General features: G+C 46.8%; 1 protein-coding gene across 1 annotated transcript; it reads left to right on the top strand.

Annotated features, from left to right (window-relative positions):
• LOC149332069 (pancreatic lipase-related protein 2-like) lies at positions 1-26,738 on the top strand. Its single transcript, XM_089557460.1, has 7 exons — positions 1-27; positions 3,748-3,912; positions 8,801-9,109; positions 14,172-14,424; positions 22,717-22,905; positions 26,140-26,382; positions 26,725-26,738. The coding sequence occupies exons 1-7, from the start codon at positions 1-3 to the stop codon at positions 26,736-26,738; spliced, it is 1,200 nt and encodes a 399-aa protein (XP_089413586.1).
• Positions 26,739-27,232: the final 494 nt, after the last annotated feature.

The following is a 27,232-nucleotide window of genomic DNA, read 5'->3' as shown; positions in this document are numbered from 1 at the left end:
ATGCAGGAACTAGCAGCATACCTGAAGGTAATGAGGATACGTCCGTCGTCTCTAACGCCATGGGCTAGTCCTTTTTCAGGTGAGTAATATAAAAACCTGAACGCATTTCATTATGTGTATATATGGTATGCTGATTTGCTGTCCTTTAAAGGAGCGAACATAGTGCTGGTTGACAGATACTGGCAGCAAGCTTTGTTATGTTTGCTTTTTATATATGCTCAAAGTCGCCGGCACCTGGCATTATAATTTTGATAGTGACAATTCATGCGACCAGATTTATTTTCGAAGTTGGTAGTCCTAAGATTCAGACTTTGCGGTTTGCACTTCTGCGTCGTCCAAGATTATTTTAATTTTTTTCAGTGCCTTACCTCGAATGTTCGTTGCTGGCTTTAAAATTAGAGTGGCTGAGAGCGACGGTGATTCTGCTTTTGACGACCGCACACCAAGTTTCTTGCTATCACCGTCACGAGTTGTCCAGCTTTTTGCGGACGCTAACCAGCCAAATAAAGAAGTAGTTACATTGCCACTTTTGCCTGCTCGTCTATTGTCCAAAGTTTAAAGTTTTAAGTTAAAAGTTTCCTCCCTCTCTCTGTCCGAGGTTCGCATTAAGGAAGACAAAGATTATGAGGGTCTTTATCACCTGCATTGGCTAATTCGGTACACATCGTCCACTGCCACTTGTCAGTTTGGACAACATGAAAACTTCCTTTCTTCTGCTAATCTTACAGGATTTGAAGCTTTAAGCCGTACACATCTTGTTGGTTGTAACTGCGTTCTCTGCACCTTGCAATTCATGTCAAAGATATGTGTTGCGAATGCCCCTATAAAAACGCTGTCCTAGAAAGCTGCGCTAAAAATAATGAGAAGAAGATAAGATTATCAAGGACAAATGCGATAATGCGCTACCGACGTTGTTTACCACAAGTCTCGGTTGGTAGACTGCATTAGTGCTTTTGTATGTTTGATACTCTCTGTGCTAAAGCAGGACTTATAATGTGATGAAATTAGTGCTTACTTTTTGTTCTTTTAGAAGCAAGTTTTATACGAATGCCCACAGCGACGTGCATGTTTCACTGGCAGTGGAGCAAGTGAGAGTATGAAGTTTGTCGCGAGAGCCTTAAAATAAAGCCCGCACAATGCGCGCTTATCATCGAGATGCCAACTTGCAATATTGTCACCAGGAAGCGGGAAGCACAGCCGTATTCTCAGACGAGGCTCGCCGAACCGCCGAGCTCATGCAAGACAAAGACGACGCTCGGCCACGCGCTAGGAGCCTAGTTTCGGCCACCAGGTGGCGCCTGCAGAGTGTCAACAGTGTGGCAATATTGTCACTGAGAACTCGACAGCCGGGTCGACACTAATCATTGTACTATGCTTAAAAGGAAGCTACTTGTGCAGGTGTGCTCTGTCTTAGCTCATCGTTTCATTGCAGCGATCTTCATCACGGCCCTCTGCGCGGTGGCGCTGGAAGACAAAATAAATGAAGGCAGCGAAACATCTTCTGTTGGTTCCGCACTACAAGGAGGGAATGAAGGATGGACCGATGCCGTTAACATCACTCTCGAATTTATGGCTGCTGTCAAGGTAGCGGAACAAAGAGCATGTATAAAACCGCTCATCAACTAATTGTGAGGATTTTCCTGAATCAGCAGTCTTATTTTCTACCGGCGCGTTTTTAAGCAATGCATAGCACATGGAAACTTTTAATATTCGGTTTTATATCGTGAATATATATGAATTTATTGCCATTGATCTACAAACTTTAGTTGGAAAATGTCACGAAGAGATTAATAACAAAACCTTTATCGCCTTAATTTTTCATTAAATGAGAATATTTCGAAAACGCTAATGTCGCCTCTCATTCATGTTATCTTATTGATTATATAGAAACCCCGGCAGCTGAAATATTTTTCCAAAAGTAGGAAAACAGGGAATCACCTTAGCTTTTTAGGCATGTGGGACCAGTCTTCTATCAAGAAAATCAGGCAGGAAATGCAGTCTCGAAGTACAGAGGTTTCAAAGAACACAGTAAAGCCAACATCCTTTGTAAACAAAGAAGCTACAGGGAATATTACTAGTGTATGTTTTTGTTTTGTGTAGTTAAATGAAGGATAGTGCTCATTTATCATTTCCGACCCGCGATGGTGAAGAGAAGGATTTCTTTTCGCCGACTGTACTTCAAAACATGGTGTAAATGAACATAGAGTTAAAGAAAAGAAAAAACCTAGACAGTAAGAGCGGTACCCACGATCACAGCACATCGCCTCTTGAGCACTACCAACTGCCCATCGCGGCGGCAGCTTTCCCTTTTACCTTTCACGAGAGAGAGACGCACACAACACAGGCGCTAAGTTGTTGTTTCCGCCTTTCTCTGCCCCTTGTCCCGTTTTGCTCTACCTCACATACCATGAATCATGGATTAAGATCACTAACTACCATATAACCAAATATGCCATCATTGAATTTAATTAGCGAGGGCTCTCTGTACGGGAGGGCCGTGGATGTAGCCGAGGGGAAGCGTTGTGGTGCCCTGTATGATCTCGGTATGCGCAGGGCAAGAGCCGCAAATGTGAGGCGGGTCGAACATAGTACGAATGCTCTCGGAACGGTTACCGCAAATGCGCTTGACAAGAAGATGCTCAGGTCGGTAGCAACGCATTTCTCCCACCTTTAAGGGCTTGCGGCAGCCCTGCCGGAAGGGGACACGATGGTCAACCATTCATGCGTGGAAGCAGCATTCAAAGGAAGTTCAACAATTGCGATAAAAGAAAACACCGAGCAAGCGCTAATCCTCCTGTTGTCCTAAGGTGTAATCGCAATTAATTTTGCTATTATTTGTCGAAGTATGGGTGTTGTGCCTGGCAAGCCCTAATGATACCTGCGTCGACTCCAAAGGCGGCGCAGGCGCATTCGTAGGCGTATGCCCTCAAACTTCAAGGAGTATTGCTGCGTTATATATATGTAATATACACCTGGGCCTATATTCTATAAAGACATACTTTTAATTTTCCATTTCGGATCTATTCGACACCCTGACATTGGCCTCTGTTGTTGTTTGGTGTAGCTGCGGCTTTCAAGCGTCCGTGGGAAGCGACCGGACTATTGATCCATTAGCTACATATGACAGCCAATGCTTAACCGGTGCCTATGTCGAGTGGCGAAGGCTGTCGTCGACGTGGCCACCCGCTACCTTGTCATTTCTGCCATTGGTCGCTTGTCGCTTCCTTAGCTGCTGCCGCCACGCAGACATTAATCCAAATGAAAAGAAAAATGAATATACATTTCGAAAGAATCTTTATAAAATATGTCCCTTGGTCTCTGCGGCAGATTTTTAAATATGCTAGTGGCCTGATTGTGGCTTGGCCTTAATGCCAGGGCTACGCTCCAGCGCTGGTCGCTCGACGAATTTGAGTGTGCTTGCGTGATCACTGTGGCCATTTTCTTTGCGCCGGAAAAATAATTTTCAGCTGATTTTAAAGACAAATACGTTTATTTTTAGGCGACCTGCGACGTTAATTAGAATTTCAGTTTTCGCGCTCAAACTCTTCGAAGCAAAAGCAAAGACTTACCATAACTTTTCAACATGTATAAAGAAAGCCAAATCGGGCAATAAGCTTCAGTGGAATTAACAAATGACGGCTGTACAAAACAGCGGCTTGACAGAAGAGCAAACAAACATGAGCACCCTAAATCTCTACGACTGATCGTCTTCGGTGTTTACAAAACTGACGGGAACGAATACTCTAGGAAACTGAACAGCTGCCACAAGAAGAATTGGAAGAACTAAGGGCTTGTTTATCAAGCAACAAAAGCTTCGAGGAATGCACGAATTCAACGCATCGCCGGAACAAACGATGGGCTTGGTTGTTCACGCCGCTTGTCGAGACGCTAAAGAGCACTGTCCTTCAGCAAGTGAGTACACTTTTTTGTTATTGTTATATAATAAGACGCACAGACCATGAGGTAAGAGCCCAGCTATTGCAGTCTTGGAGCTCTCACTCAGTGTCGCTTAATGGAATTCCTACCCTACACCTCCATCACTCCTCCACTAGTAGCCTTCGAAAAGCGAAGAGAGACGCGGCAGCGAAGCCAAATTCAAACACACATTGGGAAAGCAAGTTGCCCTCCAGACGGATCACCCACCAGCGAGATCCCCACACCTCCCCTTGGATAAGAGGCAGCCAAACCAACCGCCACCACGGTCTACCGACCTCTCACCCCACCTTCAGCCTCCATAATGTTCACCCATATTAATCACCAGCCTGACTACGCACGCTGCAGGGCAAAGGCCTCTCCCATGTCTCTCCAATTAACATGGTCCTTCGCCAGCTGCGGCTGCAGTATCCCAGCAAACTCCTTAATCTCATTCGCCCGCCTAACTTTCTTTCGCCCCACGCATATGTTGGGCACCTTCGCAAATTGAAGTGCTAAGTGTGCAATGGCCTGTGCGGTTCGTTGAAAGTTCTTGCTACGTTTTTATTATTGAAACGTGCGTGAGTCTTTCGTTTGCTGCTGATGTCTCGTTCAGTCGCCTTCCAGTGCCGCCAAGTATTGTGCTCGAGCAGTAGTATGCGAACTTTGTGAACCTAGCCACAGAGAAAAGAGGTGGATGCACTATGATGTGCGTTGCCGGAGTGGCACTACGGATGTACTTCGCGCGCTTCCCCTTGCCTACCAGCGAAAAAGCAAGGTTTGCTGTCCTGGATTAAAAAAGATGAAGAGTCACTGTCGGATTAGACCACGGCTACATTTGCTGGGTCAGTGAACAGCGCCTGATGATAGCGGATTGCTCGATTTATTTAGGGGCCGCATGCGAAAGTACCGAAACTACACTGGACACAAAAATCCTGTGGAAAGGGCGGTAGACGCCTTTTAAGGCGGAAGCCTTTAATGTCTCATCGTTGTAAGCAGGAGCTGTCGACAGAAATGTCACGCTTTTCAGTTGGTCGAAACGGTCGTGACGTCACAGTGCGCGAATTTCAAACGGGGTTAATTGTACTTTGGCTACTAACCATGCAAGCAATTAAAGGGATCGTATAGTGATGCTCCAAGTAAGTTTGACTGAGTTTAGTTAATTGCTTACTTAACCAATTAGTCCAATTAGCCTTTCTAGTCAGACCAGATAAATAAATAAAACCGAGTAAGAAATTGGCCGAGCTTGGGAATCGAACCCCGGTCTCTGGAGTGCGAGTCGAGCACGCTACCACTCCGCCATGCCAGCTCGATGGTTTAGAATGAACAAAGGTGGGTCTAGTGAATACGGTGTCTTCGTTCCCTCCCATCTTCCTCCCTTCCCGTTACGGCGAGGCTCAGGTGTCCACCAAGATATGAGAGACATTTCCTTTCCTCAAAAACCAATTTACCGACGAGCAAGGCGAATTTGTCCGCGTTTCAGATTGGTCCAAATTGTCGTGACGTCACCACGCGCGAATTTTGACGGGTGTCCACCGAAATATGTGAGACAGTTACTGTGCAACTTGCTTCCCTCATATACAATTTTCGACTAGTGTCTACTGATATATGTGAGACAGTTAATGCGTAATTTCCTTTCATCAAATACAATTTTCATTTTCTTCATTACGGCCCCTCTTTCTTCTTTCACTCACACTTCCTCCCTTCCTGCACCGTGCGGCTCAGGTGTCCACCGAGAGGACAGAGAATTACAGCCCCATTTCTTTTCCTTAAAAAGCGTTGCGTTCAAAGGGCAACGCATCGCGCCGAACGGGTGGTGGCGTTTCGTGGACTCCCTGGCAGCGCTACAACACGCTGTCGCGTTCCAATCCTAAAGGCGAAGCTTAAGCGTCATTAACTGGCAGTTAATTAATGCACCAACAAAATGTGAAGTGAACAATCGCGTAGCAGAATGCAGCACTCAGGCTTTCGCCTTTCACCACTTTAGCCGGTAAAGTTCCTCGTAATTTTTTCTTTTTTCTTGATTATTCTGAAGCCGCACAAGTTATAATTATCATTATGGCTTCGATAAGTCGCTGGGCCTTATACTTATGCATGACATTACAGACATCACGTTCCCACTTTCATGCAAAGGCTGGCTGCGAAAATTTGCATCTTTGATTTCGCACAGGAGATAAAACCCTCTGAAAGTCAAAACGACGCAAGTACTTGGAAAGTGAACCAGAATTTAGAGTTTAGAGTGGATATTCGGAACTCGACAAAGGCATAAAATTTGTCCGAAATCTGAGAATTTCATATTAACGGCTCGGTGTTTTTTCCCTCGTTTTTAGGAGCCTCTCAACTTTGAATGGAAAATCTTGAAGCTCATCTTTTTTAAATACAAATTCCAGTGATGGCGCTCAGTGCAAGAGCCATTCTAATGTAGAATGAGTGCTGTCGAAAATGTGCTATGTCATCTCAGGTCTTGTATGGAGGGAGGGAGGTGGATGTCCTCTGGGATCCAAAAAGCAGAGCGCTTATCTTTGTTCCGCACGGAGAAGAATGGGTCCGTGCTCACAGGTATATACACTTCTTAGCGCCAGCCGCATGTGCGGAGGTAGAAGAGTGACTAGATTTAAAATGGCTCTTTTAAAGGAAGCAATATCTTTCAAAAGTGGAGAAAATTCCTATAGTGAGCGAGTCTCCCATGAAACTGACGAAAACTATTTTTCAACGACCGCTGCTAGAGGCAGCTCGCAAGTATATTTTACTTTTAACACGTTCAACCCTTATGATGAGGCATTGTGGGTTACCTCACCAAACACCCTTCACTAAAAGGGCATGGTTCAGTCAAGTGGTTCTTCTTGCTTGACAGCGGTAAACGCCAGATTGAATAATTGAGACACAATTTGAAAACGCCCTGTTTAGCTCTGAGATTTTCAACTTGAATGGACTGTCCACTTGAAATATGGTTTACCTTGCCTCACGGATTTAATAAAATCGGAAAATGTCAATAGCATAATGCGTAATTAAGGATATGATCAGGAAAGATAATTCCGCTCATGAAAACAAATTTCTAACCTTACTGTGAAGGACATAGTGTCAGGGCCCTAACGAATCGGGAAACAATGTACATCCTTATATCACGGAAGATATTATTAAACTGCTGTGGGCCGCAGACGTCTTAAGCCCAACGTGTTTCGGTTGCAACCAATGTGGCCGCCATCAGCTACACCAGAGTAAATTTAAGGCAAAATTACTTCCACGGTGACTTTTAAAGAGGACATTTGTAACATGTTAAATCTCACCGTCATGCAACCCCTTCCTAGTGGAACCAACAGATGTGTGACGTCCACCACTTATGATGCAGAGGAGGAAGGTAGGAGTGCCAAACAGAAAATAGCTCTTGCTTAAACTGAGCTCGCACGATGTCACTGAGCACCTCGAAGCTGTCAAGAGATATTTCCAACAGCAGCAAGACGAGTGTTTTTCTGAAATACTGTAGTTCATAGAAAGGTAGCCCAAACTTACTGCAGATTATCTAAAACTATAGCGGCACTTATTATTCAGTGAAGTTGATTGTAAAAGACTCAATTTAGTGAAGAGAAGGCAGTGTCGACATATTTTAATCAACGCCATCACAAATTCGACGAACTCAAATTGTTCATTCTTCACTCAGGCTTCAAATCGACTAGGGACAGAAAATACAGAGAAGCATTCCTAATCAACAAATTTAAAACACTGCAACCAACAGGGATTAACATGTCCAGAGGAAACCTGGAATCTCTCAGGTACATTCCAGGGTTAGCACAATTTTAAATTAACAAATGTCTTGCACGCGGTCAGACCATTTCCTAGAACCTCGCATAAGTATATTATCGCTCTCTGCACTCTTCCCACGTCATATCTTCCACCCCATTTCCGGCCTTCTCACCCTCTTCCTTTGTTCACCCCCCCCTTTTTTTTTTCTCCTAACCCCCTACTATCCGTTCTCGGAAACCATGACATTCCTGTTACCCCCTCCGCCCCACCTTTTGGCTTTCTCTGAACTCGAGCCATTCCCCCCCCCCCCCCCCCTGCCTTGTCCTTCTTTGGAAATGCCCCTCCTTCCAGTGCCAGCCTATGTTGTTTGCCTTCTTCTCATTTCCCTGTACCACGCTGACTAATCCTTTTATCTGAGTTTTTCAGGTCCTACAGCTCCTCCCCCCCGTCGCAGCCCCTTCAAAGCCTTTGTTCATTACACACCCCCCGGATATAAGTTTTTTCCACTATTGCAGCTTAACAAATCACGATTCACCTCCCTCCCCTTCCTGACACGCATCCCCTCTCACACCACTTTCCTTCCCCACCCCCGGGGCCTTCCTCCTCGGAGCGAAGGCCCTATTAAATCCCTGCCAATGATGAACGCTTTGCCCAGATGAAGACAAGTCCCCTTGTCGAAACGTTGGCTCAAGCAACCTGAGGTTTTCCCCTCCCTTGTTCATTTTGTGATCGCCAAGGACCATCTACCACACCCTCTCTCTATCATGGACTTCAATTTAGTGAAAGTAATTTTGCACACCATTGATCACATTGGGGCTATCAAGACGTTCGTAGACAAGCAAGACAAGTGGTCAGCTGAAGTTCTGGAAGCATATATTGCAAATGCAGTGTAGTTTCTGCGGGTTAATTTAAACAGCTAAACAACTCCTTCATCTCTGAGAACTGTTGAGAACAGGAAATTAAGGTTGATTAAGGGCGCAAGCGCGCTTTTTTATTTTTGTGCCCACCACTTTGTTTCGCGAAGAACGCGCTCTGATACAGCCGACGTTTTAATCTGGATCATGCGAACCCACTATTACGAGATCGCACTATAACAGTCTAACAGAAAACTTTCAATTATTTATTAAATTTAATTCTTCTGTTTTAGGTGGAGAATTATATCAAGTCTTACAAAGGAAATTACAGCTGTTACAGTGGCATTGGATGCTTCCACCCGGAAAACAGAACCGGCCTCGAGATTGGTGGGCCGGACACCCCAGATAACATTGGAACTCGGTTCTTGTTCTTCTCAAATGAAAGCAGCCCTGGGATTGAAGTAAACCACACTACGTGGGCAGACTACTACAGCAACGCTGCTGTGGACATTGCAAAGCCACTTATTGGGGTAGTGCATGGATTCACTCAAGATACCAACATATCCTGGATGACAGAACTAAAAGATGCTTTGTTGAGAACGGTGAGATCCGCATGGTTAATATCTTATGGGTTCCGAGCGTTACAGTTGTTGCTTTAAACCAATACTGAGCTTTGGAGGCGCGAACAGCTTCCTTGCAGCACTCATATTTCAAGTCTCGCATTTTTTTCCGTCTAAGATGTGAGCATAAACTATTCCAGGCATGACCAACAGACAGATGTCTCCCAAAGAACAGGTAAAAAGCGACAGGAAGTCCGCTCAACTTTATTACGAAGGAATTTACAATGACTGCTCTTTCTCAAGAGACTGAACTCTAAACAGATGCCACGTCATGGATGGGGTCCTGTCTGCTAGCGTTGCATCTAGCATCTCGAATGTCGTTAAGACATCTCAAAAGCCGGTCGGGAACATACCAACTTAAAGAGACACGGATAAATGGAAGATTGCTTGTATCGATTGAATACCGCATTTTATCGGCAAAGACGCCAGTTTCACTGAAAACTTATCGTTTCGATGACAGAAGACGCTAGCAAATGTAGTACAGGTGAGGCCCTCAGTGATTGATTTCGCAAGCCAGCTGGACGGCGTCAAAACAGTCATTTCAACACAAATCTCTGAGGTAAATTGCATCGCCGTAATCGGCCTACTACATCACTGTACTGAACAGAGCTTTAAATTAATTTTTCAGCTGTTAATGCGTCGTTTCTTGCCGGAAAACCATAAACGTACTTCAGAAGTTCCGCGCAACCAATTTTTACTCAGACGGAAAAGGGAACGGCTCCTTCTCAGCGCTCCTTCAACGCTTTATTGTGTCGCGTTCAAGAACGCATTTGTGTCAATCACAGGATTGGACAAGCTTGGTCAAAAAAAGAAACGGGACTGCTTTCATCGAGGCAGTATTTACCTTATCGTCCTCGGCATCTGCTATTACGCATAATCTGGTTGATTAAGAAAGAAATAGAGTCCTTGAATTTCACTAAATGCAAAATATTTGGCTCCTATTCGCCAGTCAGCTAATGGGATGAAGTGACAAGAAGGATCTAACTTGCGATATGAGCATGACATATTTTTAGGAGATATAGAGAGAAACAGTAGTATTCAACGCTTCTTTAGGCACTAAAAGCTGATCCCAAGAGCAGCTCTCACTCATCGCTTTGTGTGCATGCCATAATCGTTAAATGTTTTTCCTAATGCACTCTTATGGAAAATTCGGCGATGATTTTTAGGATACTGGAAGTGTTCACTACGGGGGAAGGGATCTTTAGACAAAATGCTAATGGAGTAGAAACAAGCTCCGTGAAGCGAAACTGCACAGGCATCTACGACTCAAGGCTAACGGCCAACACCTCCTTTTGTCACAGATAAGAGAAAAGTTACGATAAAAACAGTGACGTAAAATTATGGATAAATGTTTATTGTATTCATATTGTCGACAGAGGACTGGGCGCTGTTACTTTTTTAGGAAATTTCATTGCTTTGAACAATCAAATAATAAACTCACACAAACTTACGATACTTTAGACATCTCATAGGCTTTTGAAAAATTTTCTCAAAGAAATAATTTTTAATTCCCAAAGCTTCCAGAAATAATCCGTTCACAAAATAGACTAGGGTGTACTTAACGAAACGGGAACAGCTTCTTCTCTTTCATGACAATTTTTCAGCGACAGTAAGGATGATTTTTGTACACGCAAAGGTTTCATGGTTAGAGTTCTTTTTGTGTCTTGTATATATAAATGATAATGTCGCACATTTATCATGCAAAATTACGCTCACTGCACATGACCATGTTTTGTACTGGGAAAGAAGCCACAAACAGACCAAATATTGTTCAACACAGCATTTCAAAAGATTACTTTCGGGTGTCGTGCATGGCAGATTATCATTAATCATCAAAAAATTATGTCAATACCATATCAGAGAATATAATTAAATATAATAGCAATAGTTTTTGCCTTCTTCAAGTTAGTGGCTACTGTAGTGCTGCCGATATGGAATGACAACAGCTAGAGGGCGTATATGATGATTTTATTAGCAACGCTAACTATAAACATTCCTCCCCAGACGAGCGCTAAAGTTTTCTTGTACTGTTTGTTTTTCTTTTGACGAATTGACACTCTTGCCTATTTTAGAATAAGGTGTCAGATTTAAGACCCTTTTGCAAAACCGAACGATAACAAAGCAATAAATGGCGCAAAAAAAACTTCATGTTTTATTGAGGAGAGAGCAATGAGGAGATCGTTCAATCTCTCTAATAAAAGTACTGTTTTTTGTTTACTACGATTGAATGGTTTTTCGCGATTGAAGTTGTGATGTCGGATAATTAATTGGCATTATAATACTTACATACCAGCTATCATAAATTTTTGTTCTCAGGATGAGTTTTCTCGGCAAAGTTATCATCTAACTATGACCGGCTTTTTTCCACTTAACAAATCTTTCAGTTATTCGTATTTCTGAGCAATAGTGTGCCGAAATACGTTGAACAATACCGCCATTTCTGCCGCCGATGTGGCTCAATCATTATGGCACTCGGCGGCTGACCCGAAAGACGCGGGTTCGATTCTGGCCGCGGCGGTCAAATTTCGATGGAGGCGAAATTCTAGAGGCCCGTGTGGTGTGCAATGTCTGGGCACGTTAAAGAACCCCAGGTGGTCAAAACTTCCGCAGCCCTTCACTGGGGCGTCCCTCATAGCCTTCGTTGCTTTGGGACGTTAAACCCCCGCAAACATAAACCATTTCTGCACCCAGAGTAACATTGTTATTATCACTGTTCTCGAAATATTATTTGTTTTTTTTTGCAATATTTTTCTTTAGTGTAAAACTGCGACACTCTTTTTTTCGCTCAGAACAGGTTTGTTCGGATTCTGCGTGCCACAAGCACCACATGATGTACATATTTTTGTTGTTGCTGATGAGCCCAATGGGAATCTTGTACATTTTTTTGAATTTAAAATATTTTAACCTGTATTCCGTGTATTATTTGTGTGATTACGTTGCACTGTTCTTTATACCCCTACAACTGTGCCAAAATCACTTCGTGGTGATTACGGTAATTATATATACATCAAGTTTATTTCAGCGTGGGGCGTATACGTGGCGATTTGAATTTCTGCGACATTCTGTCTTTCCATGATAGCGTATTGAAACTTATTTTACTAGAAAACTTCATTTGGGTTCTGGGGGCTGAGCGTCCCAAAGCGACTCAGGCTATGAGGGACACCGTAGTGGAAGGCTCTGGTTAATTTCGTCTCCTGGGGTTCTTTACATGTACTGACATCACACAGTCCACGGGCCTCTAGAATTTCGCTGCCATCAAAGCGAGACCGCCGCAGTCGGGATCGAACCCAAGTCTTTTGGATATACAGCCAGTATCATAACCACTGAGCCGGCGCGACGGCTTCACTGGAAAACTTGTGTTTGTAATAGAACATATACAAACACATGAAATGCACCTGCGAATCCAGTCGGGTGAAAACATACGTCAGTCAGAAAACATAATGGCGACTGCTGCACAAGCACAAATTCCAACAATGGTAGGAAGGATGAAACCTCGAATGGTTTAAAAGCAGACACCTAACCTGGACCAGAGATTTGCGATACGAAGTATATTTTCGCACTGTCTGTCCATACACACTCTTTCCCTCTTTTCATACTACTCCGACTGGGCATTCTTTATTAGGGAACATTTATAATTTACCTGCACGATCAACCTCTCCGGCCCATGTAATGCGAAGTGCTCTCGTCGAAATATCGCCTATCTGACTAATTGTTACCACTTCTATCTTTTCGTTCATCAGGGTAGCTGTTTGGACGAGTCGGTTGCTCCTGAGAAGTGTAGCGCTCGTAACAAAAAGGTCGAAACTAATTATAAACTTTAATTTGTTCTGTTCACGTGCCGGCTTTTATGCAGTGCAAACAGCATGAACATATTTCACCGTAATCCCATCATGCAGGAAGCCACATTCGACCACACCTTCTTACATTCATTCGCGCTATTAAGAAAAAACCATCCGTTTCTTCTATAGTGACAAGAGGGAGTGCTCACACAATCATCTTTATAGTCTCTTATTTGTCTGCCTTGCATGATCTCCCATCTTATATGTTTGCCATTACTGCTAATGACTTTGCTTTAATTAAATATCACTCAAAGCTGTTCATACTTGTGCTTTTAGAACTATCTTCCTCGCTTTCTTCGAACGTTAAATGGGGCGCTAGTCACAGCATCAGTCTCGAACCAGACTGCATGTGCAATTCGTAAAGGAGCCATGCGGGCGAATATGAGTGCTGCAGGAACAAGAATGACGAGGGCAGTGGTAAAAGTGAACGTCACGCTGAGTTTGTTCTCTCTTGTAACAGAGAGCAACGTCCGAAGTAGGCGAGGATATACTATACAGACATCGTACAGTATCTAGTAGCAATATTGAGGTGACTCCGCTACAGTGCCCACCTACACTACTTTTTCTAAAATGTAGTTTACGCCTCTGTCAAAGCGATACCGATTATGCTTGGTGATTTTTTTCACAACTATGTGTCGTTGCGAAAAGCTGAGCGCTTGCCCAGTGGCACGAATTCAGGTTCTGATGACTCATGATCTGAACGAAGTGAGCTTATTTATGAGCTTAGTTAGGAATTGTGTTCTCAGGATTCCCACAGTATAAGATTTTAGAGGTGAACTGCAACGAATCACTTACTACGGAGCGGTCAAGGTGGTGTCGGAATTAAATAGAATTTATGAATAAAAGACAAATGTTGAATTTCACATGCGGATGATTCTGGAAAACATGTTTTCTTCAGGATTAGGTGGAAAAAATCAGTAGGTAAAAATGTGTCTTGAAATACTTAAAACAAAAAATATTGCATTGTAAGCACGTAGAATCCGTATAGAACTGGTTTCCCTATAGTTTGTGTACTGCCATTTCCCCTCCAGTTTTCAAATATTTTTCTGTATAGTTGAACTCAATTTTGGTTAGGCGACTCGCAGTATGTGCTAATAATGCAGAAAAGCCGGTGATTACATTATGTTCTCATTGATGCGTGCACAACTGTAGGAAATTTTTGGCAACAAAGTTCTTATTACACATAATCGTTTTCTTCTTTACAGGTGAACTGCAATGTGATATTGGTGAACTGGACTGGCGGAGCGATGTTTCCGAACTACCCCCAAGCTGCAGCAAACACACCTGTGCCGGGTGTTCTGTTGTCTTCACTGCTGGAAGAGATGATGCTGACTTCAAACTGTAGTCTGATGCCAGATATGATGCACGTTATAGGATTCAGCCTGGGGGCACACGTCGCCGGATTTTGTGGCCGGAATTTTAACTTAAATACAAGGCATATGCTTGGACGCATCACAGGTATTAATTTATTTGTAAAAGAATCAGTTTTCTGAGGACGCGCATCATGTGCGATCAGTGCAGGGGAAATTATATGAAATCTTGAGCGGCTCTCTGTCGTTGTCGTTACGCCGATAGATTTTAGCACTTGCTTTAAGACATCCTGCTTGGGCAGCAGCTATGTGTCGTGAACATTTCACGCACGCCCCTAGCTCCCTGAACGCTGTCCGCCGGCTTGTTTCGCCATTTTACAGAGGACTAAAATCTCGTAGAACAATATAGTTGAATATTGTCACGTTGTAGTGACGGCAGTCCAGCGGTCAGGAAGACACCAACCAGTCGTGGAAACGAAGCTCTTTATTTGGGCTGACTTGCGCCCACAAAAGAACTGAATCACTCGGCGGCGGCGTAAGCAACAAACGTGCTCGTCGGTCGACGAACTACCAATGTCCGCCGCTCTCGGCATCGCTCAATTTAAAGCCGGCAAGGAAACTTCCAGATAACAAGTCAAGATCATCTACGGTAATCTGGAAAAACCTAGATGCAGCCTTTCATGGCTGCGAACAATCGAGATTAGTCTGGTCGCTTCTCGCGCCACGAACAAAAGTGATAACGACCCTTTCCTGCTGCCTTGAGCGTGAACGAACACACACTGCAATGATACGTGGCATTACCCCCCTTCCAAAGAAGCATCGTCTCGATGCTTTAAAATGAAAATAAACACGGATAATGAAAACTTCCAGTCCTTTAGCGTTCATAATATGGCTTCAGGCGTACGACATGTACGACTTCCGGGCGTGTGCGGCGTCGCTGAGATGCTGTCGTGCCGTCGGGGATGACTTTGTAGTCGAGGTCACCGATGTGACGGAGAACCTTGTACGGGCCAAAGTAGCGTCGCAGCAACTTTTCACTCAATCCACGGCGGCGAACTGGCGTCCATATCCAAACACGATCACCTGGCTTGCAATGCGTGTCTCGTCGGCGCAGATTGTAGCGTCGGGCGTCGGTGTGCTGCTGGTCTTGAATGCGAAGCCGCGCAAGTCTTCGGGCTTCCTCGGCGCGATGAAGGTAGGCGGCGACGTCGAGGTTGTCTTCGTCAGAAACGTGCGGGAGCATTGCGTCGAGTATTGTCGTGGACTTCCTGCCGTATACCAGCTAGAATGGGGTAAACCTGGTTGTCTCCTGGACGGCAGTATTGTACGCGAAGATCACGTAGGGCAGAATGGAGTCCCACGTCTTGTGTTCGGCGTCGATGTACATGGAGAGCATGTCTGCGATGGTCTTGTTCAGACGCTCTGTGAGTCCGTTGGTTTGTGGATGATAGGCAGTTGTCCTCCGATGGCTTGTCTGGCTGTAGTTTAAAATGGCTTGCGTCAGCTCCGCTGTAAATACCGTCCCTCTGTCTGTGATGAGCACTTCGGGGGCGCCGTGTCGCAGTAGAATTTGCTCGACAAAAAATTTTGCGACTTCTGTTGCGGTACCATTAGGCAACGCTTTTGCTTCGGCGTATCGGGTCATGTAGTCGGTGGCCACGATGATCCACTTGTTACCTGATGATGAAGTCGGAAAGAGGCCGAGGAGGTCCATTCCTATTTGCTGAAAGGGCTTAGTTGCAGGTGGTATGGGGTTCAGGAGTCCGGCTGGTCTAGTCGGAGGCGTTTTGCGTCGCTGACACTCACGGCACGTTTTCACGTAATGGGAAACTTCGGTAGCTAGCCGCGGCCAATAGTACTTCTCCTGGATGCGGTGCAACGTGCGAGCAATCCCTAGATGCCCTGCAGACGGCTCATCATGACATGCCTGCATATTTTCTTGCCTAAGATTCTTGGACACGACAAGAAGATGTACTGTCCTGTTGGGCGCGAAGTTCTTCTTCAGGAGGACATTATTGTGAAGGACGAAGGACGACAGTTGCCGCTTGAACCCTCGGGGAGGCGATGCGGTCTTGCCTTTCAGATAATCAACTAGGCTTTGCAAGTCAGGATCCGAGTGCTGCTGCTGCGCGAAACTGCTGGCGCTTACCGGTCCTAAGAAAGCGTCGTCGTCTTCCTCTTCGGGTGCTGCGTCGACGGGGGCTCGTGACAAGCAGTCTGCGTCCGAATGCTTGCGGCCAGATTTATAGACTACAGTTATGTCGAACTCTTGAAGACGCAGGCTCCAACGAGCAAGGCGGCCGGAGGGATCTTTCAAATTGGCCAGCCAGCAGAGAGCGTGGTGATCGCTCACAACCTTGAATGGTCGTCCGTATAGGTAGGGGCGAAATTTCGACGTGGCCCAAATAATGGCGAGACATTCTTTCTCTGTCGTCGAATAGTTGGCTTCTGCTCTCGACAGTGAACGGCTAGCGTACGCGATAACTTTCTCTTCTCTGCTATTTTTCTGAACGAGGACCGCTCCTAAGCCCACACTGCTTGCATCGGTATGAACTTCGGTTTCGGCGTTTCCATCAAAGTGCCCGAGCACAGGAGGAGACTGTAAGCGGCGCTTCAGCTCGTTGAAAGCTTCCTCTTGCGGCCTTTCCCATTTAAAAGGCACGTCAGCCTTGGTAAGTTGGGTCAAAGGTTCAGCGATGCACGAAAAGTCCTCGACGAATCGCCGGTAATAAGCGCACAATCCAAGGAATCTGCGTATAGCTTTCTTGTCATTAGGCTGTGGAAACTCTGCGATCGTAGCAGTCTTCTGGGGGTCTGGGCGAACTCCATCCTTGCTTACGACGTGACCAAGGAACAGCAGCTCCTCGTAGGCGAAGTGGCACTTCTCTGGTTTCAGTGTCAGGCCTGAAGACTTGATCGTTTCCAGCACTATCCGAAGCCTTCTGAGGTGGTCTTCAAAGTTTGAGGAGAAGACAACAACGTCATCTAAGTAGACGAGGCAAATCTGCCACTTCAAGCCTGCGAGCACCGTATCCATTACTCGCTGGAATGTCGCTGGTGCAGAGCAGAGGCCGAATGGCATCACCTTGAACTCGAACAGTCCGTCTGGCGTGATGAACGCAGTCTTCTCGCGATCTCTTTCGTCGACTTGCCAGTAGCCGCTCTTCAGGTCCATCGATGAGAAGTAATTAGCGTTGCATAGCCGATCCAGTGTGTCGTCGATGCGGGGGAGGGGGTAGACATCCTTCTTCGTAATACTGTTCAGGCGGCGGTAATCGACGCAGAAGCGAAGGGTGCCGTCTTTCTTTTTCACTAGGACAACTGGTGCTGCCCAGGGGCTCCTTGATGGCTGGATGACGTCGTCACGTAGCATTTCCTCAACTTGCTTGCGAATAGCTTGGCGTTCTAGCGGCGATACGCGGTAGGGGCTCTGTCGCAGTGGTCGGGCGTGTTCGTCTGTGACAATGCGGTGCTTGGCAAGCCGGGTTCTTCGCACATTCGATGCTGATGAGAAGCAATCGCTGTACTTTTGAAGAAGACTGCGTATTTGGTCTTGTCTGCTCCGTGGTAATGCCGGGTTGATACCAAACGTTGGTTGATGGCCTTGGTTAGATGGTTCTACGGGTTGGTCGGGTAGGGCAAATATGTCTCTGATGTCTGCCAGCTCGTCGAGGAAAGCGATCGTCGTACCTTTGTTTAGATGCCGGTATTCTTCGGTGAAGTTGGTTAGCAGCACCTGGGCTTGGCCATTTCGGATTTGGGCGACTCCCCTTGCGACGCCCAGTCCTCGATCAAGGAGTAACTGAGTGTTCCCCTCGACGACGCCTTCGGCAGTTTCGACGTCTCCAGTACCTATGCAGACGAAGACACTTGATCGGGGTGGCACGCTCAGTACTTCGTCAAGGACGTTTAAGGCAACGCGATGAGTCGCTGTCGTCACTGCAGATATAGCTTTGTCCGTGGAAAGCTTTATCGACTTGGATCGAAGGTCGATGATCGCCCGATGTTCATTCAGGAAGTCCATTCCTAAAATCACGTCTCGCGATCATTGCTGTAGGATCAGGAAGGTTGTCGCGTAGGTTCTCCCATTTACAGTAACTCTCGCGGTGCAGCGTCCTGACGGCGTAATCAGGTTACCACCTGCGGTGCGGATCAGCGGGCCATCCCAAGTTGTTGTTACCTTGCTGAGTCGGTCAGCGAGTGGCCCACCCATGACGGAGTAGTCAGCTCCGGCGTCCACCAAGGCAGTAACCGCGTGATCGTCGATCATAACTTCAAGGTCATTTGTTCGCGTTTTCGCATTGCACGTTCTCTTCGGTGTACGATCTCGGCTTCGTCTAGTGAGGCTGCGGTGGGCGTACTGCGACGTTACTTCACTGGGCAACGGTAAAAGCTTCAAGTCTGGCCGCGTCGTCGTCGTCGGTGTCGTCGTCGTCGGTGTCGTCGTCGTCGGTGTCGTCGTCGTCGGTGTTGTCATCGTAGTTGAGGCATGGTCTTGAGTACTCGTCGATGGAGGATCTTTATCATTGCGCTTAGAAGCAACCTCACCTCCAGAGGCTGCTTTATTTAGTTTAACCTTCGGGGGCTGGGGGAGCGTCCACGCATGGCGTAACCTCGGCTAGGAGATACAAAGCGCGGGGACGATGGCGACGGGGAACGTGATAGGCGGCTCGGCGATGAGTATTCTTCCCGACGCAAAAACTCCTCGATTTCGGCTGGTCGCTGGCCGGGTCGGGGTCGTGGAGCGTCGTAAGAGAACCCGCGGATGCCCAGTCTTCTGTATGGGCAGTGCCGGAGGAGGGGACCGGCTTCGCCACAGTGGAAGCATATCGGGCGGCGCTGGTCGGGAGTTCTCCACTCGTCGCATTTCCTCGGCTGCGCGCGTCGCTCGTAGGACGGGCGGGTTGGGGCGAGTGGGCGGCGGTCCAACGCAGCTGGCTGAGGGTGATAGGGGCTTGGGTCCCGTCGTCGAGGTGCAGGACGGCGCACAGCTGCGGCGTAAGTCATGGCTGGGGGCTGCATAGGCTGCATGGGTGTCGGCGTCACGCCCAAGGCCTGTTGAACCTCGTCCCGGATGACGTCAGTGAGCGATGAAGGTTGCGGCTGCGTTCCCGTTGGCAGCAATCGTCGGAGCTGCTCTCGCACAACTTGACGTATAACCTCCCGCAGGTCATTGCTGTTAGCGGTGTCCAGGCAGCTTGCTGAGAAAACGCGCTGCTGGCGGTCATACTGGCGGGCTCGGGCATCAAGAGTTGTTTCCATCGTGGATGCCTCTTCTACAAATTCCGCGACAGTTTTCGGTGGGTTGCGGACGAGGCCGGCAAAGAGCTGCTCTTTAACTCCTCGCATGAGCAGCTTTACTTTTTCTTCTTCCTTCATGTTTGCGTCGGTACGCCGGAAGAGACGCTTCATTTCCTCAGTGTACACAGCAACGGTCTCGTTTGGGTGTTGTATGCGAGACTGTAGCAGCTGCTGGGCTCTCTCCTTTCGCACAACGTTCGTGAAGGTCTTTAGAAGCTGCTCCTTGAAGGTTTCCCAGTTCGTGAGGTTAGCTTCCTCATTCTCAAACCAAACTTTTGCTGGTCCCTCCAAGGCGAAGAACACGTACCTAAGTTTCGTGGCATCGTCCCAGTTGTTGAAGATAGCCACACGGTCGAACTGCTCCAGCCATTCTTCGGGGTCGGCGCCAGGCGAAGCGTCGAAGGTTGGTGGCACCCGGGGCAGCTGAAGAATGATTGGAGTCATCGTCTGGGGCAAGCTCATGGTAGATGTTGCTGCTGGCTTTCGCTTCCGGGTAGGGTCCGGCAGAATCCCGAACTCAGGTTCGTCCCCTTGCAGGCGTCGGCTTGCGCGGGGAACTGGACTCAGGTCCTGCGGTAGATGACTCAAAGGGCTGGCGTCTCGACTTGTAGGGGGTGTCCGGAACATGGGAGGCTACCCAGCACCTCCACCAGATGTCACGTTGTAGTGACGACAGTCCAGCGGTCAGGAAGACACCAACCAGTCGTGGAAACGAAGCTCTTTATTTGGGCTGACTTGCGCCCACAAAAGAACTGAATCACTCGGCGGCGGCGTAAGCAACAAACGTGCTCTTCGGTCGACGAACTACCAATGTCCGCCGCTCGCGGCATCGCTCAATTTAAAGCCGGCAAGGAAACTTCCAGATAACAGGTCAAGATCATCTACGGTAATCTGGAAAAACCTAGATGCAGCCTTTCATGGCTGCGAACTATCGAGATTAGTCTGGTCGCTTCTCGCGCCACGAACAAAAGTGATAACGACCCTTTCCTGCTGCCTTGAGCGTGAACGAACACACACTGCAATGATACGTGGCAATATACATCATGGGGGAGTACAGCGCGACAAAGACCAAGGACGAAGCAAGAAGACTACACAGACGAGAGCTGTAGTCTTCTTGCTTCGTCGTTCGTCTTCGCGCTGTACCCTCCCGTGATGAATTATTACACACTCGCCCAGCTGTCCATCCTTCTTCAGTTGAATATACGTAAGATATCATTCTACCTCTGAACATGTGTTTTAGTTTCATTTGCAATTTTCTCTACCAATATCTCCGCAATGACTGCACTGTTTCGTTGCATACCTGCTGGTCTCAATGTGGCACTCGTAGAGATAATTGTCACATGAGCCTCACAGACCTTGCGCCTCCCGCTAAGACTGCTTTGCACGCCCTAGAGACCACTGCGTAGATTTGCGCGTACACCGCACGAAAACGTTTGCGGTAACGGTGGCATGAAAAAGGCGGCCAATAGCTTTACAGACATTGCGCGGCAGTTTAAACTGCTACCTTCAGAGATCGCAATAGGCTGCGGGCAAATACAATAGACTGCCGGTTCCTGTGAGCGAGTGAGGCAGTGAAAGAATACGTGGAAGGTTCTCACTTTGTAGCAGCGTACGACTTCAGATATATCTAGTAACGCCGTGCCTGTATAAGGCATGTAAAACATTTATTAAGGCCGCTGGCATGCTTGCACACGAAAATAAAAAACTTGCTACCAATTGCCTGACACTAAACAGCATTAAACTCGGGAAGATATTATGTAAAAGCGCACGCGCAGTGGCGGAAGTGCTATAAAAGTATCCGCCCATATTGTGAATAATTTTGGAGCATCACGTGAGAATTGTGCTTGGTCTGCGTTTCGCCTTTTATGCAAAATAGATAAGAAGACGGGCGAGAGTTATAACAGCTTATAAGGAAACGGCGTTTGGGAGACAAGTCGCATAAAGAGGCAATACAGGATGAATTTCTAGCTTTCAATCCGGAACGTTGCTGAAATTGAGCAACTTGGGTCACTACGGTCGGAAAAACTCGTCTGCAGTAAATATCCGCCTAAATTCATGACTGCTGAACAGAAATTTTAATGACAAGAAAAAAAGTTAATTTCTAAAAGATTTTTTTTATACTTGCTGAATATCCTCCACCCCGTTGTTATTCGTGTAGCAATGTCGCTCGAGTGGTCGGGACCTGCTTTCACTGCATTCTCTAAGTAGATTAGATATATGCTTCCGCAAATGCACCGAAGCGGCGCTGTGGCTAAGGTGTTCTGCCTCTCAGCATGACGTTGCGGGTACTAATCCCTGCAGCGTAAAGAGTGTATCAATGGTGCAGAAACTAAAACACACTTGTGTGCCTTGCGGTTTAATTGGTCGCGTCATACTGTGCGCAGTGAGCGAGCAGTGACTGTGTGAGGTACTTAAGCTCACGGTTTATGTTTTATTTCTTAACGTCCGAAAGTGACTCATGCTATGAGGGACACCCTAGTGGGGTGGCTACGGATAATTTATACCATCTGGGGTTATTTAACGCGCACCAACATCGCACTCTTGACGGGCCTCTAGCATTTCACCTCAATCGAAATGCGACCGCCGCGGCCGGGATCAAACTCGCGTCTTTCGGGTCAGCATCCGAACCCCTTAACCACTAAAAACCGCGGCATTAGCTGAAATCTTATTGACTGTTTCTTTTGTAAACATGCCATCAAAAACTTGTGTAACGAATCTTTAGGGAAGAACCACAATTACGTTGCATTCAAAGCATTGATCAACGACCTCAGTAATCCGCACAATGAAAAAATTCACACGCACAGCTACCTTAGTTATTGCAAATATGATAGCATAAGAAGCGGCTGAAGCGTTTATAAAAAGTTACGTCACTTCAGGCCTGGTGATGTGACTTCCCGGAAGTGACGGATGAGCGGGATGACGCTGCCGTTTTCTACTTTTGGCAACTACGTTACCACACGATGTGTTAATGAAGCTTCGGCGGCCGAATGAACTCGGTCATGAAGCTGCAAGCTGCATGTGGTGGCTTCGGGGCATGGTGTCAGTCACTGGTCAATGTCGTTCTGCCTGTGCAACGTTTGTTTCACTAAATGAAGCAACATGTTCGAAACGATACGCCATCCCCTTTTTTTTCTTTTAGGCTTGGATCCTGCTGGACCTTTGTTTGAAGGATCAAATGCAGCATTATCTAGAACAGACGCTGCATTTGTCGATATTATCCATACATCTGCAGGAAATCTGACCGACTCGAGGTTCGGTATCAACAAGTCCATAGGAGACGTTGACTTCTACCCAAACGGTGGATCAAACCAGCCAGGATGCGAATCGGGTAAGTGCCCTGTGTGTGTGTTTCCAGGTATGCGCAGGTTCATTGGATGGTGTAGTGGTGATTACAGCCTTAATATTAGGGCTGCTGACTGAAGTCATCCATAAAGCTAGCAAGATAAAGGACACCATCAAGGCGGTCATGAAAATGGTTTAGATGGCGGAACACAGAAATTACGAAACTACAGAGCTGACAGCTATTCTGACGCCACAGGACCAGAACCTAAGCTTTCACAGGCAGTTTATAATGATATAAAGGTGGCACGCCCTAGCGTAAGAGCGCAGCACATACGGAAACCCTACGTGAGTAGTAGCCAATGCCCTGCGCCCTTTTAGGATAGAATTTTCCCTGACCATTTGAAGTATTCCAATGGGTATTTTTGGTTTTGTCAACACGGAGGAGTTAATATAGATGCGATAGTGCGGCACCGCTCCCTCGCACTCTCGGTGACAGCAGCTTCCTTTTCCTGTACTGAAGCCGCGAAAGGGCGCGAAATCTCTCTTCCATCATGAGCGATTACATCAGATCGATAGAAGAAAGCGTGTGACCCCATATATGGTTAAGCGTCGCGCTAGAAGTTGATTAGGAAGGGGACGGCGGCGTGGCTCCCAGGACACAGTGCTGTAATAGAGACATTGCCGTATAGTGGCGTCTTGTTTCTTTTATAATATGACCGCAAGTTGAGGAGCTCATTCCGACAATGCGCTCCTACTGGGGAAAAATTGGCTGCGCTCCAAATCATGGCGCCAATCTGCCTCTCTTAGCATATGTGGGTAACGGTTTTCGACTCGAGAGTGTAATTCCAGTGGCGGCTTCTCCGTCTCCATCAGCAGACCGGGTATAATCTGTTTCGGGAGGTTCAATGTGGCCAGGGCCCAAAGAGGCGGCCCGTTGACCATTTGAGGCTGTTCAATTTGTCACATTCCCCAGCTTAGGATGTAGCGATTATGCACTGCCTTTACGACCGGATGACGCGTTTTGGTGGTTCTCTCTGAACTTACAACTATCGAAATAAACTTCGCACGTCAACTCCTGCACCAAGCTCTCCATGATTTTCCTACAAAATCTTTGAGCTCACATATGCATGCTTCAAACTGATAGCGAGTCGATTAAAATGCGTATCTCCATGAACCTGAAGCGAAAGAAGAAAATGTGCCGCTCTAGCGATTGGAGCAGGTGATATCTTAGTGGCGTTCACAGCATTGGGTCTGCGAAAAACGTTTCGGGGCAAGAAAAGAGCAGTCATTCCATCCTGTGCGCCGCAGGGTGTAAAGCTTCTCGAAAGTGCGCCGCTCGTGTGCACGTTGACCGCTGCATCGAACAGGGCTGGGGAACAATAGATCAAGAAATGAAGCCGCTGGTAGCGCTGGCGATTCTTACTCGAGCGCTGCGTTTACTTGTTGCGCAACTTGCTGCGGTTGTCAACAAGGCTGTGAACCTCGCGCCATGCCACGCCCCCTCTCTGAACACAAATTACGGCAGGTCATCGGCCTAAGGATTTGGCTGCAGCGATCCGAGATAAGCGATGTAAGCAGAATAGCATTTCTCCTCAAGGACAATGAACACTCCGTATAACTTGAAGCAGCATTTCCTCCGTCTCTGGAGTCGTGTGCAAACTTGGCTTTTTACAAATTACAAAACCCTGAAAGGCTGCATAGTGTAAAAGTTATTTTGCTAATCATTGTGTCCTTTTTTTCCATTGCTCATCTCGCGATGCTCTGACAGTGGAGCAGCAACAAGTGCTGTTTGCTTGTTATCAACAGTCATGTAAAAAAAAACGAATTCCTCAGAAAAATGAGTCGTAGAATGCGTGTTTAGAAGGTATCCCCCAAAGTTTTTTCATTTGGGTGTGTAATTGTCTGGTTACTTCACGAGGAAAGACAGATGGTCGGCCTCACTTTTAATGCCCCTAGCGTAACTCACGCGGAGGAGGTAGCAATCGTCCTGACTGCCTGCCACCCTCAATCTAAATTCATCTTATCCGACTCGCGAACGGCCTGTCGGAATTATGCGCTGGGCTGGATAGCGCCTACAGACCAAAGAATACTTCGAAGAGCAGCTCGGAATCAGGGCCCCGCGATCCGATTACTCATTTGGACTCCAGGTCACCAGGGTTTACCAGGGACCGAGGCCGCCAACTCGGCCGCTCGCACACTCACTAACCGGGCCCCCGACGTCGACCCTCCCGATCTGGATCAGGGCACCTGTCCTCTTTTAACATTCAAAGATATATCTGCTGATTACCGGGACGCGCATCGTCAGTACCCGGCTCCTCTCAAGGGCCTAGGAAAAGCAGTCGAAAGAATACTTCTTAGGTTCTATACTTTATAAACAGTCTACTGCGCCCGTCAGTACTCAGACATTTCGATCCTTCCTTCTCTCGCCTCCGCTCTTTCTTTGGGGAAGTGACCGACACCTTCCACGTGGTCTGGGCATGCCAGCGAAATCCTTCTCTTCCACCCCTAACCCCTTCCCCTACTCGAGAGGATTGGGAGGCGGCCCTGTTCGGCTGCCTGGACCTAACGGCCAAACAAGCCCTGGTTCAACGAGCTCGTGTGGCGGTCCAGACCAATGGGGTTCCTGAATAAGGGACTCCACCTAGTATTGCAAGGGGAGGGGCCCTCTAGAGGCTGCTCCCCTGTCACCCTCTCTGTAAATATTATCAAATGCTTTTCATCATCATCCTAAGAAAGGTTCAGGTCCCCGCTAACTTTCGTTCGTCATACAGATATCTTGAAATTTTGCCATCCATGTTGGATGCTTTAAGTGAATAGTTGATCTAAAACACTCTGTGCAACATTCATTTTGGCTTTTCTAACGTCACCAGGATAATGTTTCTTCAGGAGGGGCTATAGTACAAGGATCTGCAAGGGCTAGCAAGAGCTGCGAGGAGGGTTGTGGATCGCCAGCGTTTCACAAGAGCTTCGCGGGAGAGCTTACTTGCTATTAAAATGGTACGCTGAAAAATTAAGCATTGGGCACAGCGTAATCGATTCTCTCATGCGCGAGTTTTGTTATCTGCACGTGGAAGCGATGCCTAGAGCTCCTTAGTGATTTATAGAAACAACCGTTCCGTCCCGTTCATGGATGGCTAGCTGCTGCGCGCCACTTCAAACAAAGCCAACCGTCCGTGCGGGCTCGCACCTTAGGAAGACAGCGTTTGCAAATCAGTAGCAACGTTTATGGTTCGACAGCAAGCGAAATATCAGTGTTATTTTTGTTTGCTCCATGTTACAGGTACCTTTGATTTCTATTGCGCCCACTACAGGGCTGTGGAGCTGTTCACAGAATCGGTTACAAATATTAACTGCTCATTTGTATCGCACTACTGCGAGGGCGGCATGAGCAGTTATTCTGTATGCAAGGAGGAGACTAATACCTCTTACGTATGTGAAATGGGTTATGGCAGTGTTAAAAAAACCGGAAGAGGAGATCAGTACTTGGAAAGAAAAGAAAAACCACTATACTGCATTCCTAAAGGTGCGTATTGGTTTTGGCAGAAATTTTAAACTTGTTTGCTCGCCATGTTTTTAATCGTAGCGTCAATGCAGTTAGCGTGAAGTATAGGGTTTCTTCACAGATGAGTCAAGAATAATGACATATGTGCTACTTCAGTTCCAAGATATAAAATTCAGATTCCTCGGAACAACTCCAAGTAGTCCCTGTAATGTCGCGAGGAAGGTTTAACGAACGCATCCTCACGCTCTACACGTTGACTAAGCACAGAAAACATGCTCACGCCGTTTCCTAATTACGTCACAATAGCAAACATAAATTTCTCAACTGCTGTTTGGGTTCAAAACGTTTTATATGGCTTCGCAGTTGTTCGGGACTGAACTTGTGGTTGTGTTGATAGGTTTTGGTGAATGAATTTTAATGAGAGACGATAAAAGTTGCATGAATGCGTGTGGGGACCATGCTATATAAGAATGGTGAAAGTAATAAAGAAAAAAATAGTACAGATGAGGTGTTGCAGTGAAATATAGACTCCACGCGTTCGGATCGTTCTGCACCGCAATTAGTGGTTTGGTTTATGGGGTTTAACGTCCGAAGGCGACTCAGGCTATGAGGGACGCCGTAGTGAAGGGCTCCGAAAATTTCGACCACCTGGGTTTCTTTAACGTGTACTGACATCGCACAGCACGTGGGCCTCTGTAATTTCTCCTCCATAGAAATTCAACCGCCGCGGCCGGGATCGAAACCGCCTCTTTCGGGTCAGACAAGGACGGCAATGAAGGTCCTATGGTTGCTTTTGTTTTCAGTGAAACTGTTACATGCAACAGGACACAAAAGCATTTACTTTTATAGCAAACAGTGTACTGTTCTTGGA

Source organism: Amblyomma mixtum, chromosome 8 (assembly GCF_055824585.1).
Source record: "Amblyomma mixtum isolate Tamu chromosome 8, ASM5582458v1, whole genome shotgun sequence".
NCBI lineage: Eukaryota > Metazoa > Arthropoda > Arachnida > Ixodida > Ixodidae > Amblyomma > Amblyomma mixtum.
Note: the sequence above shows the minus strand (reverse complement) of the source record. Positions and strands in the feature narration are given on the sequence as shown.